Source organism: Cololabis saira, chromosome 19 (genome assembly GCF_033807715.1).
Source record: "Cololabis saira isolate AMF1-May2022 chromosome 19, fColSai1.1, whole genome shotgun sequence".
Lineage (NCBI taxonomy): Eukaryota > Metazoa > Chordata > Actinopteri > Beloniformes > Belonidae > Cololabis > Cololabis saira.
Genome location: NC_084605.1, coordinates 28,775,513 through 28,793,776, shown reverse-complemented (window position 1 = coordinate 28,793,776; position 18,264 = coordinate 28,775,513). Strand labels below are relative to the sequence as shown.

At 43.7% G+C, this 18,264-nt stretch overlaps 1 protein-coding gene across 4 annotated transcripts in view; it reads right to left on the bottom strand.

The window, feature by feature from the left end:
• The window catches only part of usp54b (ubiquitin specific peptidase 54b), a 107,470-nt gene that overhangs the window by 45,506 nt on the left and 43,700 nt on the right, over nucleotides 1-18,264 (bottom strand). For all 4 annotated transcript variants that reach the window (XR_009770510.1, XM_061708539.1, XM_061708540.1 and 1 more), the window contains 5 exons: nucleotides 11,604-11,738; nucleotides 8,892-9,005; nucleotides 8,692-8,774; nucleotides 5,658-5,763; nucleotides 1,567-1,713 (listed from right to left, as the gene is read on the bottom strand). Coding sequence is in view for 3 of the 4 variants with exons in the window: in XM_061708539.1 (XP_061564523.1) it covers nucleotides 1,567-1,713; nucleotides 5,658-5,763; nucleotides 8,692-8,774; nucleotides 8,892-9,005; nucleotides 11,604-11,738 (585 nt within the window). In the remaining variant the exon portion in view is untranslated. The remainder of the gene's footprint in view (nucleotides 1-1,566; nucleotides 1,714-5,657; nucleotides 5,764-8,691; nucleotides 8,775-8,891; nucleotides 9,006-11,603; nucleotides 11,739-18,264) is intronic.

Genomic DNA, 18,264 nt, shown 5'->3' with positions numbered 1-18,264 from the left:
GACATGCTCTTATAGTCTTTTACCTTTAATGTGCTTATCTATAATTTTGCCTCCTCCTTTTGAGCTTCTCAGACAACATGATAACAAACAGCAGATTACTTTTAACCTTTTATACTAAGTTCAAGTTTGGCCCTTCTTGCATTTTGTCATATTTAGCAGGGAATTACATCTTTTCTGTTTATGTTTGTTCTTTATTGGCTAAAATAAGAAGGGTTGCCTTAAATCATTCCAAAGTTTTAGATGTAAATCCAGCTTCTTAATTTTTTCCTCTGCATGAGAAATTTGAAATTATAAAGAAAACATTCACGCCGGTTACAAAAAGGGAAAGAACACAAACACTCTGAGATCCGCTGTGAAGCAGGAAACAACAGTGTGTCGAGAGAATGAATCACGCGTGCAGGTTATCGTCATGGTGACAAGGGCTCTTATTTTCAAGAGAGACCTGGTTTACACAATAAAAACATTAGGATCAATCATTTTTGTGTATAAGTATACAAATATGCAAAGTTGCTCAATATCATATTTGCATTGACATCATCAATATAATTGTAAATACAAGCATAAATCAATTAAACCAACAATGTTTTACTTCTTTCTTTAACAGCATCCATCGTGATTAAATACAAATGGCATTTAATGCAGATGATGTGGTGATGTCATTTAGCCACTTTGAGAACAGACAATAGCTACATTTGGCAACACTGAGAACTGGCTACATTGGCAACATTGTTGAGCGGATGTTTATTTCTGAGTTTAGAAATGCCGGCCTCAAGAACATCCCACACCAGCTGAAACCTCTTGTGCCGTGTGGACGCGTTTCCAGTGCGTTGTGGGCGTTTGCTTCAGGTTAAAGTAAAGCTCTCAGGTAAAGCTTCATGTTTTTGAGTCTTTTAGGAACTACTTCTGAGTTGTTGAACTTTTTAATTTCATGTCTTTTGCAAGAAACACAGAAATGTTTTGATTGTCATCTCAGCTTTATAACCTTGATTAACTGACATACCGACTGAATATTCCGTAACACTTTATTATTTCATGTCCGTGCGAGAAACGATCTGAGGTTCAGACTGCACCATCTCCGGTGGGCCCCGGAGCCGGGCCAGTCGAGAACCACGTCACTAAAGGATACGACCTCAGTGCACGATTTGACCGCTGAGTGCAGATGAAACACTGCATAGCTGGTAAAACGCTCCCAACCATGACGTCAGCTCCAGATCCGGCTGAAGTGGAAGCCGAGTTCAGTTTCATTCATTCATCATTGTTGTATTGCAGTTTTCTAAGTTAGCCACATGCTAACCAACCAATGGTGCAATTTGGATCATTAAACTTAATTTGGCTCATTAAAAACATAAGAATCCATTTTTCTGTCAAATGTGAACATCTTCAGATGTCCTGGCAACCTGAGTTAGTAAAAACATGCCGGTCTTGGCCGGCTCTCATTTCAGCACCACGCCTGGGGGAGTTTGTGCGTCAGTTTGGGTGTGTTTGCCTGTTTGTTCGTTGAGGCGTTCATAACACGTAAATATTTTATAAAGACAATAAAATGTGTGCAGAGTTTGATCTTCTTACATCTCCCAGACGCAGGCAGGTTCCCAGGCTGTGGATGACGTCCTCGGCGAGGTCGGAGTGGTCCGAGTCCCACACCAGCCCGATGGACACGATCTCCGGTGAGTTCATCAGAACCCGGCGGATACGCAGCACCTCCCCACAGTTGCTCTGACAGGAAGCAGGGGAACAGATGAAGAGTGGGATTGAGGCACGTCAAGACAAAACCATCCCTTTATTTGGTTAGAACACAATCGTCCACACAGACAGAAATAATGTGAGGTACAGAGACGAAAGATAAGAGGAAAGAGATGATGAAAGGATCGTAAGAGAGAACGATGGAGGAAGAAGTGCTGTGCTGACTTGTATTTGTCCCTGGGGCCTTCTGCTGAGTTCAGAACCGTGTGTTCTGAATCCTTCCTTTGAGTCATGACCCACCGCAGAGCCGCTACACACACACAAAAGCCCGCGCACACCGACACACACGGGCCTGCATGCAGTGTTGGCAGAGTGGGCTCGGAAACAGCCTGAGAACACCCCGGCAACCGGACGCTTTGCCAAACACAACACTCGCTCTCACATTATGCACAGTCACACGCAGGACCGGCCCTCTGCGGGCAGCGCGCCGTCTTGTGCTGGCACCAGAGACGGCAGGAAGGTTTTCTGCCAGGGTCTCTGCTCCGAGAGGGACACGGACACCGGCCAGGGAGCTGCGGCCAAGGCGCCCCGGGACAGGGGGCTGTCTGTCTGCTGGGCCGGGGCGCTCTCTCTCGCCGCGGAGAAGAGCTGCTCACGACGACGGAGCCGCTCCGCATCGCGGTGACACGTGGATCCGTGGATCTGTGCAGCCTCATCTCTGAATTTTATATGCAAATGTTTTATTTCCGCTTGCGACTGCGTAGACGCTTACAGGAGACGTTACGCAACCGTGCTGCCGGTCAAATGCTACGGTCGATTTGGGGAATGCTGATTGTGGTGTTCTTCAAAGGAAAAATCAAACAACTTTAGGAATATGTTTATGCTTTGCTTCCCGGGAACTCAAAAAAAAAAAACAACTCTGAAAAGCTAGAAAATCCCACTTTTATCAACGTGGTGACAGCTGGAGATGGATGTCGCTTTGACACACACTAAAAAACCCTCGAATGTCAACACAGGGAAGGAAATATTTTTCTTTTAGATCTCAGCCTTGTCCTGGTTGCCACCTCTAACCGTCCTGATTACAAATGTGCAGCCAGAAAACAAGCCAGGAGCAGCTGATGAGGCTGGAGCGGGCCTCCAGATTAGCTCCATTAAAACCTACAGGGCAGCTCACGAAGCCCATTATCATGCAGAGCACCAACCGCCACGGCATCTCATTCGATGCAAAACTGTTGTTTACAAACCGCAGAAACGCCAGTGATTCCCACAGAGCTCATGCAAAGATCAGGCAGGATTAAGTGCAAGTTTTGAAACCTTTGTTTTGTTCTAATTTGAACACGTGAAATCTCCGGCCTGTTTCCTCCTAATGAACCTATTTGAAAGATGCAAATGATCTACTGATGTCCAGCAGGATACTGGATGAGGATGCTTTAGTTGGCTGAACCTCAAGGAATATCAAGTATTTCAAGCAGACTTGAAGAGTAAAAGCTGGGAAAAGATCTGAAAATGTCCCTTCAGTTTCCACGTGATTGGAACCCGTCCTGCTTCCGCCACGTTGTTTGAGTAAAGCCCGAGGTGGCGCTGACAAAAGATCAACGCTGCAAGTGGCGGAAGGTAAACAGCGGCAGGTTGCGCTTCTCCCACAGGACTGCGTGCGCAGTGTCAACGTTTGGGCTGGGAAATGGTGCGTGCAGCGGAGGCTGTTGCTCGGGGGGGGGGGCTCTCTGCACGGATACTTGTGCAGACAGGACCAGGTGAAGCGGGTCGATTCAGCAGCAGTGTAAAACAAGAGATTCCTGCTGAACAGAGGGAGAAAATACATCCCTCTTTCACCAAGCATCTCCGGATCATTTCCCCCCCGTCCCACCGGCTACGCGGGATCTACAGCTGCGTTTCCCCCTCAAACAAACTTTAGATCAGGCGAGAGGGTTCGAACCCCGCTCCTCTCTTCCACTCTTAAAACAAGACATCCTGCTGCGAGAAGATGAGAATGATTATGGATTACTGTGAAGGCGCTCAAAGAGGACGAGCCGGGAAAAAAGAAGAACCCCGGGGCAACAGAGAGCGAGGAGAGGGATGGGAAGAAAATGCAAACGAGCCGCTCCTTATGTAACACGGACCGGGCCGGGAGAGAGGAACGGAAACCACGGAGGAATTAAGAACCTGGCAAAGTAGTAACGAGTGCGAATGATTCCCACCGTTCTTCCTGATGAACGGCATTTTTTTTATCCAAGAAAATAAAACAGAAAACCAAACTAAAACGGTGGAAGCAGCTATTTATAGTTCAGCATAAACAGTGAAGCGCCTGCGTTGGGTTGTGATCGGACCCCACTGTCACATCCACTCAATCTTGAAAAAGAAACAACACGGCAATTAAGTGCTGTAAATTTACTGTGGATTCACGACACTAATTTGCTGCCTCTCATAATTACGATTAATTAGAGTTAAATATTCATGCAAATTAAAACTTAATGCAGTCGGATGGCACATGCACAGCAGACAGCGGTGATTTATCAGCATATGAGTCCTGTCTGCTGTGGGTGTGTCCGCGAAACCACCCCAAAACCTGACAGATGTTAAGAAAACAACCATGCAGCGAGGCAGGAGTCCATGAGTTTGACCAGATACGTCTCCATGCATGCAGGAAGCATGTCAAATTAAAGGTGCAATATGTCAGAATTACAACTCAGCAAAAACAACTACTTTTGACTTTTTTTTTTAGCTTTTCCCCGTTTTAGGGGTCACCACAGTGGATTATTGTGCTCTGCATATTGATGAGGCACAGTTTTTACATCAGAAGTCCTTGAAACCCTGACCCGCTGCCAATCAAATAGACTTTCTGCTTATTTATCTGGTGGTAACAGACATAGGCACTTATCTCGCGTCTGCTCGGTGTGTAAAATCTGTTTTGGAGACAGCTGGATGCTGAAAAAGTAAAACAAGAGTTTATCTTGGTGTGACACTGTCTTGATGGGAGCAGCTGAGGGAACAGGAGGGATTGAGGAGCCGTATTTCTGCTGGACACGGCTCAGATGGTTTGATGTCCTCTAACTTGGACGAGTCACAGGTAAAAACCCGGCTCCTCGGACTGCAGATAGTTCCACGGCTCCATCGCAGCAGAGGCTGCGTCACAGTCGCAGCTTACAGTAGATACGTTCATGTGATCTGGAGGTCTAAACTGAGCATTTTGGTTGTATATTTTAAAGAAAAATCTCAGCCTGGCTTCGACAACTAAAGCCTGAATTATGGTTCTGCGTCAAACCAACGCAGAGCACACGCCGTCGCTGTGACGCCGTCGTGAACCCTTCAGACTTCTCCGTCACTCCATTTCTCCGCGGTGCAGTACCCCCCGCGGCCACTAGTTAGCGATCTTTTCCTGAATGGTTTATCCGACTTTTTACGGTCACAGTAAATCAAAGAGATAAGGACAACTATTGTGCACAAAAGCAAAACAAAAAAAAACACACATACACGAAGAAAAGAGCTCTGAAAGTTCACGACTTCTTCAAACCGGAAACTGGAAATGCGTTGCTACCAAGCGAACCAATCACAGCCCTCTCCGTGTGCGTGTGGTCTGCGTCGCCTCGACGCGTAGTTACAATTTTCGGGAGGTGCACGTCAGTGACGGCGTCAGTGACGGCGTCAGTGACGGCGTCAGTGACGGCGTCAGTGACGGCGTCAGTGACGGCGTCAGCGACGGCGTCAGCGACGGCGTCAGCGACGGCGTCAGCGACGGCGTCAGTGACGGCGTGTGGTCTGCGTCGACGCGTACCACATGCCGTAGGCACGCCGTCGTTTTGACGCAGAACCATAACTCAAGCTTAAGCCTTCAAGGACACCCTGCCACTGATGATCTGGAGGAAGCTCGGACTTTTCAACCTGGATTACACCAAATCTAAACTGAAGACAAATAAATGTTCAGCGTGGGATGTGATGAAATGAGCCTCACGAGCAGTGAGACGTGCGTGTGCTCTTACGGGGCAGTTGCGCAGGTCTCCCATGTTGCTGGCGTTGCGGAGCAGTTCTCCAAACATGTCCGGCGTGGCTTTGTCTCTGCACTCCAGCATCCTCACTGCCTGGTTGCTGCAGCGTTGCACGCACACACAAACACACACACACACACACGCAGGAAAGTCACAGTCAGAGATCGAAATCCATGCAGAGACTTTTACAATCAGGCGACGGAGATTTATCGTCCAACCAAAATTGACTCATCTCTTTCTGCTTCTAATTGCTGGTGCTGCTGGTGACGCTATAACCCAAAGATTTTCTATAAACGTCCAGCCTCGGATTGTCTTGTAAGTTATGTCAGGGAGTCTGGCTCGCTCAGGAAACATGTGTTAGCAATTAATGGATGTGAAAAGGAGAGATATCTGAACTGAGACGCGGCTTCCCTACGTGGGGTAATAAGATATGGTCGTCGGGGCGATTAAAGGATCATTTCCTTTAAGTGAGTCTTACGAAGGCTTGTGACACAAAAGTGTATTTTTTTAGACGATCTCCTACAGGAAAACTTAAACGCAGCTTTGTACTAAAGTGTCACTGCTTTATCCTCTCTGAAGTACAATTATCCTCTGAAGGACGAACTCAAACATGCGTCCTCCTCCTCCGCAGATACCCAATCAAAGAGTCCGTCTCAGTCTACGGACCGCCGTCGGGAGTCGCTCCGCCGTGAATCAGCATTGTTATTTCTCTGGTGAAGTATTCCCTGAAGAACAACGATTTAAAAAAAGAAAAAAAAAACATCCAAATCTATGGAGTAAGATAACTTCCAAAAATATGTGTCCATGTTATAACTATTCGTATTCGTAATGTTGTACATTTGTGTGTAAATAAAAAAGTTGTATCCAAAATTCTGCTGTCACACACATGAGTCTGAGAAAATGTGTCTCTATTTTTCTTATGTCTATGCTGTGAACTGCCTGTGACGTCATTTCAACAGTTTTTCGAACTCGTACCCATAAACTTGAATTTGTGTTCACAGTGAAGACTCGTAGTCGTAGAAATTAGAGTTGTATTCACAAGACTTTGCACTCACAGCTTTTACATTCATACTCACATAAAAACAATCCTAACCCTAATAATTTATCACAATCATGTGTATAACAGCAGAATTTTGGGTACAACTTTTTTATTTACATACAAATGTTTATCATTACGAATACGAATAGTTATAACATGGACACATCTTTTTGGAAGTTATCTTACTCCATCCAAATCTCTCCTCCTCCCCCCCTCTTCCATTAGAAAACACACAGCAGACAGGAACCGGCTTTTATCGCGGTTTACTTTTGTCCGAGCCGAGCTCGCGTTCTTTTTTTTGTCCTCGGATTATCTCGCCCATGTTGACTCCTGCGTTTTCTGGCTGTGTAGACTGTAAACAAGAGGTCGCGTTGAGGGTAAAAATAGCCTGGCGGCGCTAACGGGCTCGAACGCCGGGTGGCGGCACCTCCGCCCCCCGCAGCTATCCTCGAAAATGGTGTGTTTGTTTGTACTTTTGCCCCCAAGTTCATCCCTCGATTTCCTGCGCTGTGTTTCATTTATATAAGGGACACGAAGGGTTGTGTCCTCTTATTTTCCTTCTCATTCGGTTTTTCCGGCCCGCTGTTCTCCGTATAGATTTACGCCGCCCCCTGGGTGCGCTGAATCAAAGCGCTGATTGATTACTTCCCCCTGTTTCTTATCTCATTGACTCAGTGTGATTTTTATGCAGCAGTGTTCACCGGATTTACCTGCATTAACATCCACCTGTCCAGGAGGGATGAATGCACGTGCACGAGCATGTATGTGCGTGTGTACGTGTGCATGATGCATGCGTTTGCATGTTCACGTGCACTCACCTGGAACCCATGTAGGGAGAACACGCCGTACCTTCCTCTACTGCCACCCAGCCCCAGCTGGACGGCAGATTTACTGCAGAGTGTGTGGGTGTGTGTGGGTGTGTGTGGGTGTGTGTGGGGTAGGAATGGGTGATATTTTACCGTTCACGATAAGCCGTCAAAATAATTCCCCACGGTAAGAATTTGTCATCTCGCGGTAAAAACGATAAATTCCCGTTGATGATGTTTTTCTGTAAAGCTGATTTAAGGTTGTGCGTTAAAACGACACACAACCTACGTGTGCGTGAAGGAAGGAAGGAAGGAAGGAAGGAAGGAAGGAAGGAAGGAAGGAAGGAAGGAAGGAAGGAAGGAAGGAAGGAAGGAAGGAAGGAAGGAAGGAAGGAAGGAAGGAAGGAAGGATGGATGGATGGATGGATGGATATGAGCCAGAAAGAAAGAAAGAAATGAGCCAGAAAGAAAGAAAGAAAGAAAGAAAGAAAGAAAGAAAGAAAGAAAGAAAGAAAGAAAGAAAGAAAGAAAGAAAGAAAGAAAGAAAGAAAGAAAGAAAGAAAGAAAGAAAGAAAGAAAGAAAGAAAGAAAGAAAGAAAGAAAGAAAGAAAGAAAGAAAGAAAGAAAGAAAGAAAGAAAGAAAGAAAGAAAGAAAGAAAGAAAGAAAGAAAGAAAGAAAGAAAGAAAGAAAGAAAGAAAGAAAGAAAGAAAGAAAGAAAGAAAGAAAGAAAGAAAGAAAGAAAGAAAGAAAGAAAGAAAGAAAGAAAGAAAGAAAGAAAGAAAGAAAGAAAGAAAGAAAGAAAGAAAGAAAGAAAGAAAGAAAGAAAGAAAGAAAGAAAGAAAGAAAGAAAGAAAGAAAGAAAGAAAGAAAGAAAGAAAGAAAGAAAGAAAAATTCCGAAAGAAAGAAAGAAAGAAAGAAAGAAAAATTCCGGTTGATGAGGTTTTTGTGTAACATGGCAGTTTAGTAGCATTTAGTATCTTTTAGAGCAGCTATTTCGGGGCTCCAGTTGAATTGGTATTTTTTCTATCGTCATTTTTATCGTTATGGGGATAAATGCCAGAAATTATCGTGATACATTTTTTAGTCCATACCGCCCATCCCTAGTGTGTGTGTGTGTGTGTGTGTGTGTGTGTGTGTGTGTGTGTGTGTGTGTGTGTGTGTGTGTGTGTGTGTGGTCTTACCAGAGGGAAGTCGTGGAGATGTAATGAACCATCTGAATGAATGGCAGGGGGTCCGACGTGGCTCCACAGCTGTTACAAACACACTGCAAACAAAGATCCCGCACTTCGTTACAGGACATCAAGCTCATTTCCTGCCTTGATTATTTTCTTTTAATCGGGCGCAAACTCTGCGACGGCCCCTTTAAAGCGGCGTCTCCTACCTGCTCAAACAGAGTCATGGCGAACTTCTGGTGTGGGATGCAGTGTTTGGCCGTGCAGATGTCCTCTCTGCTCTCCGTGCTGATGTGGAAGTGGATACGCATCAGCAGGTTCTCCTGGGAAACCCAACAGAGAGACGGGTTTAACATGTATGTGCTGTGTGGTTAAGTTCAGGAGTGCAGCGCACGTGTGTGTGTGTGTGTGTGTGTGTGTGGGTTTGTTTGATCGCACCGCTCTGTTGGTGCTTTTGTTAATCTGGCCGTGGGAGCAGCATCTATATTTCATAGGAAGCCGGCGGATTCCCTGACTGAACACATTTACTACCAATCGATCAGAGAGCGCCTCCCTGGCACACACACATACACACACACATAAAACACACACACGTTTACAGTGAGGGTCTGTGAAGCAGAAAGACGGAGGCAGAGGAACCACACTCAAACTGGACTTTAGCAAATGTAAAGAACGAAGCTGTACTTTTTTATGATTTAGAGCAAAGTGATTATATGAACCCCCAGTTCCAAATAAAAGTTGAAATATTGTATGAAATGCACATAAAAACTGAATATAATGGTTTTCAAATCACATAAATCCATATTTTATGCTTAATATAAAATAAAAAACATGTCAATGAATAATATTATGTCAGCAAATGCAGAAAGTGTGAATTTCTTCTGTTTCATGAAAAATATCATCTCATTGTGAATTTGGTGGCGAATCGTGTCTCGATCAACGCTGTGACATCGACAGTGAAAGGTTGGAGTGGAAAGTGGTACTAAAAAGAAGCAGTTGGAGGAACAACTTCTAACTAATTAGGTTAAAAGCAACAGGTCAGTGACGTGATTACCGATATAAATAGAGAATATTGGAGTCTCTCTTCAGTAAAGAAATCTCTGTGCGCAGGCAACGAGGGTGAAAATCTTTTTTTTAATATTTGTCATCTTTGGGCCCTCAGAAGGTGCTGCATTAAAACAGGCATGACTTTGTCATGAACATCACCACACGGGCTCAAGAACGCGTTCAGAAGTCGATGTCTAAGAACACCGTCCACCATGCCGTCCACAAAAAGGAGGAACACTCGTTGCCATCAGCAGCAGTTAAACATCCTACTGTATATCTCTGATGATATGGGGGAGCCGTAAAACATACAGCCAGTTTAGTCACATATCCAGTCATGTCAAGAAGTGGGACAGTTTTGATAAGTCAGTCTTCACTTTCATGAATCCATCTCCAGATGCAGTTGAAGGGTTTGAAAGAAATCTGGTTATAGCCTCTTTTTCCCAACACTGTTGTTCCAGTTTGACAATTAGAGCAAATTGCCTGTTTTAAGCTGTCAAGCAACAGTAACTTCATGGCAGCGCTTCATTTGGAGACTGACGGGATGTGAATGGTGACAGGGCCCCATCATTAGGCAGGGAAAAAACAGACCAATCAGAGAGGAGAAGAAACTTACTGTAATGGACGGATTCAACAAAAATAAGTAACACACACCGAACAAAAAACATATAGAAGATCATGTACCATATTTTCCGCACTATAAGGCGCACCTAAAAGCCTTCAATTTTTTCAAAAGCTGACCATGCGCCTTATAATCCGGTGCGCCTTATACGTGGATCAGTTCCAAAACAGCTTTTTTTCTCTCTTCTCCCTCTGGATATTTTTCAGCAAAGGCTATGTGTGTATTGTTGAAATGTCTTGCGACATTTGACCGTTTATTGTTAGACAGTTTTTCTCCACAAATTAGGCATACTGGTAGGCCACTCTCATCAGAGGTAAATGCAAATTAATCTGCCCAGGCATCATTGAATGTTCGATTTTCTTCAGATATTTTTCTTTTCTTACATTTCTCGCTGCAGTATAAGGATGAAAGAGCCGCTCCGGAGCCGCGGGTTGCCGACCCTTGGTCTAATATGGATGCATAACGTAACCACAGTCTCTACTGTAGCGCCTTATAATGCGGTGCGTCTTATATATGGACAGTGTTTTAAAATGTGTCGTTCATTGAAGGTGCGCCTTATAATGCGGTGCGCCTTATAGTGCGGAAAATACGGTAATACAACTAATTTTTAACCGTATTTAAGTCATCTATATCACATCTAATGCAGGAATTCATATCTTTTCCAAAGTCAACAATCAAAAGAAAAGGTTTTACCTAACGATGCAGACGCGTCACACTCAGGAGCAGTTAGAGCAGATGCTTTAAGACCTGTATAAGAGCCCACCCGGCCCTGAAACCGGTAAGGAACCGTCGACACGTGTGACCGCCGATGGGCCTGGGCCAATAGCTTCTATTGATGACGTGTTAGATGATAGAGGCAGCAGGAGACGTAGTTTTAGCTCAGGAACACAGTAAAAGTTGTTCTTCCTATCATGGTGAAGCAGAATTCACCAAGCGTTGGATTGTTCACCCACTAATAGGGAACGTGAGCTGGGTTTAGACCGTCGTGAGACAGGTTAGTTTCATCCGACTGATGATGTGTTGTTGCAATAGTAATCCTGCTTTACTTTGACAACTTTAAAGCAGTGTTTAACTACCTTAAAATCAGCCCCCAATATGTTTTGGAAAGTCAAAGCTAAGCTGAGCATTACACCGTACACATTCAGCAAATAAAACAAAGCACACGTCTCTCATTGTAATGTGGAGAACATCTCCTGTCCCACAAAGGTGACTAAATGGAGTTAAGATCACCCTTCATCTCCAGTAGCGGACTCACAAAGCACTCCGCGGCGTCGTCCATGATGCCCAGCTGAAAGCGCTGCTCGTCTTGGAAAGTCTTGGCCAGAGCGCTTCTCAGTGCGTCTGATGGAAGAACCCGCTCGCTGCTGAACTGGAACTGGGCGAAGATACTCTGCAAAAAAAAAATGCACAGAAACACACAGAATCCATCAATTCTGCATTCACCGCTTCAAATATAGACCAGGTGTGCCGGAAACCCTCCTCCTGAAAACCCTCTGCATTGTTGTAGTCATGCATTTCTGTATTTCCCCCTCAGAGACTGGGAGGGGGGGGTGGGGGGTCTCTGAATGCATATGTCCTGTAAATGGACATCATGTTCTGCCAGTTGACCCATAAAACAGACGAAATGAAAGTATCTGCCAACCTGTCTGCAACTGAAGTGCAGCACAACAACAAACTCCGCTGCCGAGGCCTCGATATCAGAACGTATCAATAATAGATGACGTTTGCTGTGCACTTTTCCCTGACAAAAACAGCTCTGAGAGTGCTTTGTAGCTGTAAAATAGGAGCCAAAGCAAACTGTTGAGGAGGGCTGAGAGGAAGCTAGGCCACCGAAGTGTGTTTTCAGGGCAGCATTCAGACACTAAAGAGCAGGAGCAGACATTTTAGCCAGGACGGGACGCTTTGGTCCACTAGAACCCACTCGTTCCTTACTGTGTGAGGCTGATCACGACCTCGTACACAAACATTCAAAGTTCCTTTTGCTCCAGTTCCTCTGATCTATTTCGGGGTGCCGTCCATCCCTTGAAGTGTTTGGCAACCCCTCAGATGTTTTTGTTATTCTCCGGAGACTCCCTCAAGTTAGGAACCACTAAACAATGAAGTCATGTGGCACAACTAAGAATATTGTCTTCAGGATAGTTTTTTTTGTAAATCAGTTTGTCAACATTATCCACATAGTTTGTACCTAAAAACATTTTTATACTTTTTTGGAAGTTTAAAACTAGATCCAAATACTTCAACACATTTAATACCAAAATATTTGGAGGAACAGAATAAGTTATGATGTCCTTATCTCAACTAAACGACTTCAAAAGGCTTTCTGTTGTAACGACGTTCAGTTGAAGCGTTTATGGTTCAGTTTCAAACAATCTGGCAGTCACATAGTCACAACTCCCAGGCGACTGGAAATTCACAATTAGTTGGATTTTCTGAAAATTCTGGCTTCCATCCATCCATGCATCCATCTATCTATCCTTCCATCAATCTATGCATAGCCTACCTCCATGCATCTGTCCCTCCATCCACCCATGTATCCATCCATCCATCCATCAAGCTCCACTTATCCGAGTTGAGGTTACCAGGGCAGGAGCCTGAGCAACAAGGCCCAGACCTCCCTACTCCCTGGTAACATCCTCTAGCTCATCCTGGAGAAAACTGAAGCATTATCCACATAGTACCCTACCCCACCACCTTTAAAGCACTGAAGTGGAACTTAAATATACCATAGAGCAATGCTTACAAAATAGATATGGTTTAGCCCCTGGCTTTAATTAGCATATAAGTGCTCTGAATTGCTCACAATAACAAGAAAATGTCAAGTGATGTAAACACTAGCAAATCTGTACCTTACAATATTTTACTTTAAAAAAGACACACTGTCTTTTTGTCAAACATTAACAGAGTTAAATAAGTGGTCATGAAATGCCCGTGACATCATTTGGTCAAAATACCAGAGATACAGTACAACAGATTCACTTTTTAAGGGGTGGAGTCAGCCATTTCACTTGACTCCACCTTTCTCATCTTCAGTGTTCATCTTCTGAAATCAGAATGAAAGAAACCCAGATGTTTACTCTCAAGCACATTGTGACTTTTAAAACAGTTTGATGACACATTTAGAGGATTGCATAACTTGGGTTGATTTCTTCTGGTTGTATTAATATTAGATTGTAGTGTTATGAGAAAACACAGTCCTTGAAATGACTAAATCCTGTTACTTTGAACCTTAATTGCAGTGAATTATGTCTAAATGTAGCAAGGAGAGCAACTTTAGATTGAGGATGGACACGTAAGAGAGCTGCAACATCCCAGCAGACCGAGATAAAAGCACAGTGCCTGTCTCCAGATTGCCAAGGGACAAAAATGACCTAATTTTTGTTGGTTGGAACCTTCGGCTTGTGGGGAAATAAAAGCAAAAACAAAACAAAACGCAAAAAAAAAAAAAACAGAAAAGAAAAACACTGAAACAGCCCTAAACAAAAATAGAGCTAAGTCGGCCTGACGTATCAGAGCACGCGGTTGGTGCGCTGCTGGTTTCCGTCGCAGCGGTAATTCAGTCACTGATGAGAGAGCTGGACTGAAAAGCAGCAGGTGCCCCGTATCCCGAGGACTGAAAAGCACAGAATTGTTGCAAAAAATATTCCCACACAGTCACAGTTCATCAGAAACTGCGTGTCATCTGTCTGTGAACGCAGCGGTTCAATTTTAGTTCAGCATCCAGAGGTGCTGTCAGTGTGAGAGGTAGGAGATGGTCCCAATGCAGACCCACAGGCGGGAGGTAGATGGCTGAGCAGAAAATGGACTTCATTAACCTAAACAAAACACACAACAACACTGCAAGGGATGGATGTCCGTACAGAACACATACAGACAGATAACCAAAAAAATGAAAGCTGGGATATAAAAAAAGAGGTAACGACTGACATAAAAGTGGACAACCTGGTGCGAAACAAGTAACGGAAATATAAACAAATTAAAGTAAAGCAGGAAGTGAGGTTAACCTAAGGGGCAGAAAGTAAACTGATTTGCAAGATACAACATAAATAATGCAGACTAGAATCCACAACTAAGAAATGCAGAGAACAAGGTCAACACTGAACAAGGAGGGAGAAAGAAAAGACGTTACGACGTGCAGCGAGTCAGGAAACTGATCAGGGTGACAGTAAAAGACAGGGTTGGCTTTTTTCAGAACTCTGTGCAGAAGGAGAACCAGCTTCCTGAATATGTTGGACTCAAGTGTCTTTTTGTGTAGCTGAGGGTCCTAGAGAAGATGTTTCAGAAATGGAAGAGCAGAAGTATTGGAAAAAAAAAAAGTAATTTGGTTCCTGGTACTTCAGAACTGGAAAAGGTGAAAACAGTTTGCTAGTTTCATCCGATCGAGCACCTTATCCTAACCCCTCCATTTGCAACTTTGTCAACTGTGAACATGAACATGCAATTACAGCCTGGTTCAAAAGAAAAAAAGAGAATTTTTCTAAATTACAGTCATGTAAAATTGTTAGCCGTCACTTAAGCTCCTTAGCACTATGGATTAACTTGTGAGCTGTGAAAAAAGACACAGCAGAGCATAATCATTCTTATATTAGAGAGAACATGTCCTGCGGCGCTGTGGACTGCACACATACCCGTTTTCCACCAAACCGGTCCCAGGGCTGGTTCTGGGCCAGTTCTGAGTTTGGAACTGGGCTTTCTGTTCCCACTGACAAAGAACTGGCTCCAGGCCAGAAAAAACGGTTCCAAGGTAGCACCAACTCTTTGCTGGGAAAGAACCGCTTATATAAGCGGAGGGGACGGAGTTGTTAAAACCAACGGCAATAGCAAGACAGCGAAATTTTCAAATAAGCGACAAATTAATATGGATGCAGCAAAGCAGCATCGGTCTGAGGAGGAGACAACCTGTCTTTTAGCGCTACAGTCCACGGACGGTGCTACGCGGACCAAGTCCGTGTTAGAGCAAATACGTTGTTGCTGGTTCAACTTTCGCACCAATGCAAACGCAGCGACGTAGCTGACATTTACAGTGATGTATTGACGTGGCTCCGCTCAGCACCCCGAGCTGTGGAAAAACAAACCGGTTCTCAGCCGGTTCGCAAGTTGAAGGAGTTGTGAACCAGCACTGGCCCAGAACCAGCCCTGGAACCGGTTTGGTGGAAAAGGGGTTTAGAGACTGCTGAGACTGGTTCTGGGTTGGCCTGGAATCGTTCGGAGACGAAGCTCATCAACACAGCCTGAACTCGCTGTGTCCACCAGAACTAACCCGAGGACAGCCAGCCAGACTGCTTTCAGAAACCTTTAGCAGACAAAAACATTACTGTGGTGTTCTCTACAACTGAAAAACCTCGGTTCAGAGGTCATCCAGGTCATGTTAACCCTAAAAGGCTTCCCTTTCTTTTGTTGGTGAAGGATGCTATTAGAGCCTTTATTAATAAATGTTGCAGTTTCAACACCAAAATGTGAGAATACTTGTGTCTGTTGCTATGAATTTAAGGGCTTGACATGACATGAATTACAAAACTTGGCCTCTGAGGAAAAGAGAATAAAACTGCTGAGGTCATTCGGGAGCGCTGAAGGAACTTCTATGAAAAAAAGAGGTTATTTTGACCGTTTGTCCTGCGCACAAGGCTGTTTCTTCTCTGAGACGTGTCAGTGAGCAGCGTCAGACCTGCAGCAAATAGTCAGTACCGCTGACTAACGTGGACCGGGAAACTCATCGCCCCATAACGGGCGAATGTTGATTTTATACACAACTTTGTCAGGCAGTTTTCTATCACTCTTGGAACATCATTTATTTATCGACCTGTTTCCTTATCACCTTCCTGTATGCAGCAAAGTGAAATGTTAAGTAATTTGCTGCTTCATTATCCAAACTTGTTCTCTTTCATTATTATTAATGTCATTTTTGTTCCCTCCCTGGTCTCGGGGTAATCTAGAGATAATATGACGTGTTCTCATCCAAGTCCCAGCTGCACAACAGGAACCATCTTAAAACAAAAGATTACCTCCTTTGGAGCCGAGCAAAACATTAATAAACAACTATAAATTTCCCATATAAAATATAGAACAACGAACCAATGAGATTGCTCCTAAACCAAGAAAGAGGAGAAAAAGTAGCAAATCACAAGACCTTCTCGCTCCTACCCAAGCTGCTGTCAAGTAACCAATACCGTTGAACTCCTAAACATATATACAAAAGTTCAGAATCGTCACTAATATTAGTGGTAATGCATGTAAATCCTGATTTCATTATTTATAAATCAAACAGTATTCTTTTGACCCGTTTGAAGAAATAGCCAATAAAAACAAACAATCACAACAAGCCAAATTTCATTTTCACACCGTAAGGTGTGTGTTAAAAGGAGGGGTGTGAAAAACTATGGATACGGCGATACATCGCGATACTTCATCACCCTATTTGTGACGGTGCGGGATTGGCTAGGACGCAGATGCAGGAGAAATACAGAGGCAAAAAAGTGATTTATTATAACTTTAAGCACTGCTGAACAGGAATGACCAAAAACATGGAGGGTGGAAACAGTACAAACCCGCAGGGATTAATGGAAATACAGGACAAGATATACACAAAAGGCTTGAGGAGACACAGGTGCACACAAGCAGAGCAGATGGGAACAAGGGAAGTCAAGACATAACTTAAACACAAGGATATGGGTTTCAAAATAAAACAGGAACCTATATACCAAAACTGAAAAACCGTGCCATGGAACCCAAAAACAGAATTTGTCATATCAGTGGCTTAGTGGCTAACACTGTTGCCTTACAGCGAGAAGGTTCCCGGCTTCCTCCCACAGTCTAAAAACATGAATAGTAGGTAAATTGTTGATTCTAAATTGCCCGTAGGTGTGAGTGTGTCTGGTTGTTTGTATGTATGTGTCCCTGCGATGGACTGGTGACCTGTCCAGGGTGTAACTCCTGCCTGAAAATTAGCTGGGATACACTCCAGCAGACCCCTGTGACCCTGCAGAGGATAAAACAGGTATGGATGGATGGATGGATGGATGGATGGATGGATGGATGGATGGATGGATGGATGGATGGATGGATGGATGGATGGATGGATGGATGGATGGATGGATGGATGGATTCACTGACACATTTGGCTACCAATTTCAGTGTCTATGTTCTTTATTTTTCTCTTTATTTTCTTCATATTTTTCACCTCAGTGTGTTCAGTGTCATGTAGCACGTATGCAATATGTTTGCAAAGGCTACAAAGCACTTATTATGCAATGCAGTAAAGTAAAAGGGAGCAGTTGTCCATTGTTCAGCAACTTGTGTTTTTGACTGAGTTAAAAAAGTAGAATACTTTGATATATCACAATGTTACAATAGATATTGTATCGGGATACGTATCGTATCGTGAGGTTCTTGCCAATACACACCCCTATTTAAAAATCTGACATTTTTCTTTGTAAAAAACACAGAAATGATTATGACCAGATTGTGAAAAAAAACAATATACAGTTATATAATAACAGTAAGATCCAACATTTGATTGAAATGTCCAAGGTGGTGACTTGAAAACATCAAATTCTTTTAAATTAAGTCAGTTCTTTGAGCTTTTAAGCACATTTATGATGTTGTTAGTGGTTAGTGGATTAGGAAACTTCCAGCTTCAGATTTTCCTGTTGCAAGAAGTAATCTTTGAATGTTCATCTTTTTCCAGATGATGTGATGTTTGTTTCCAGATATTTAAGTGATCTTCCTTCTATCAGTGAACTCTTCCCGGTCCATTGGAAGCCCAAAGCATGTTCTGGTGATAATGTCTAAATTCCTGATACAGATTTTCAAGCTGAAGTTGCAGGAAATGCTTTTTTTCAGACAAATCATCCACATTGGTCGTATTTGTGCAAGGGAAGTTTGGATGCACAGCAGGACAGTGCACCACCACTGGAATGTCT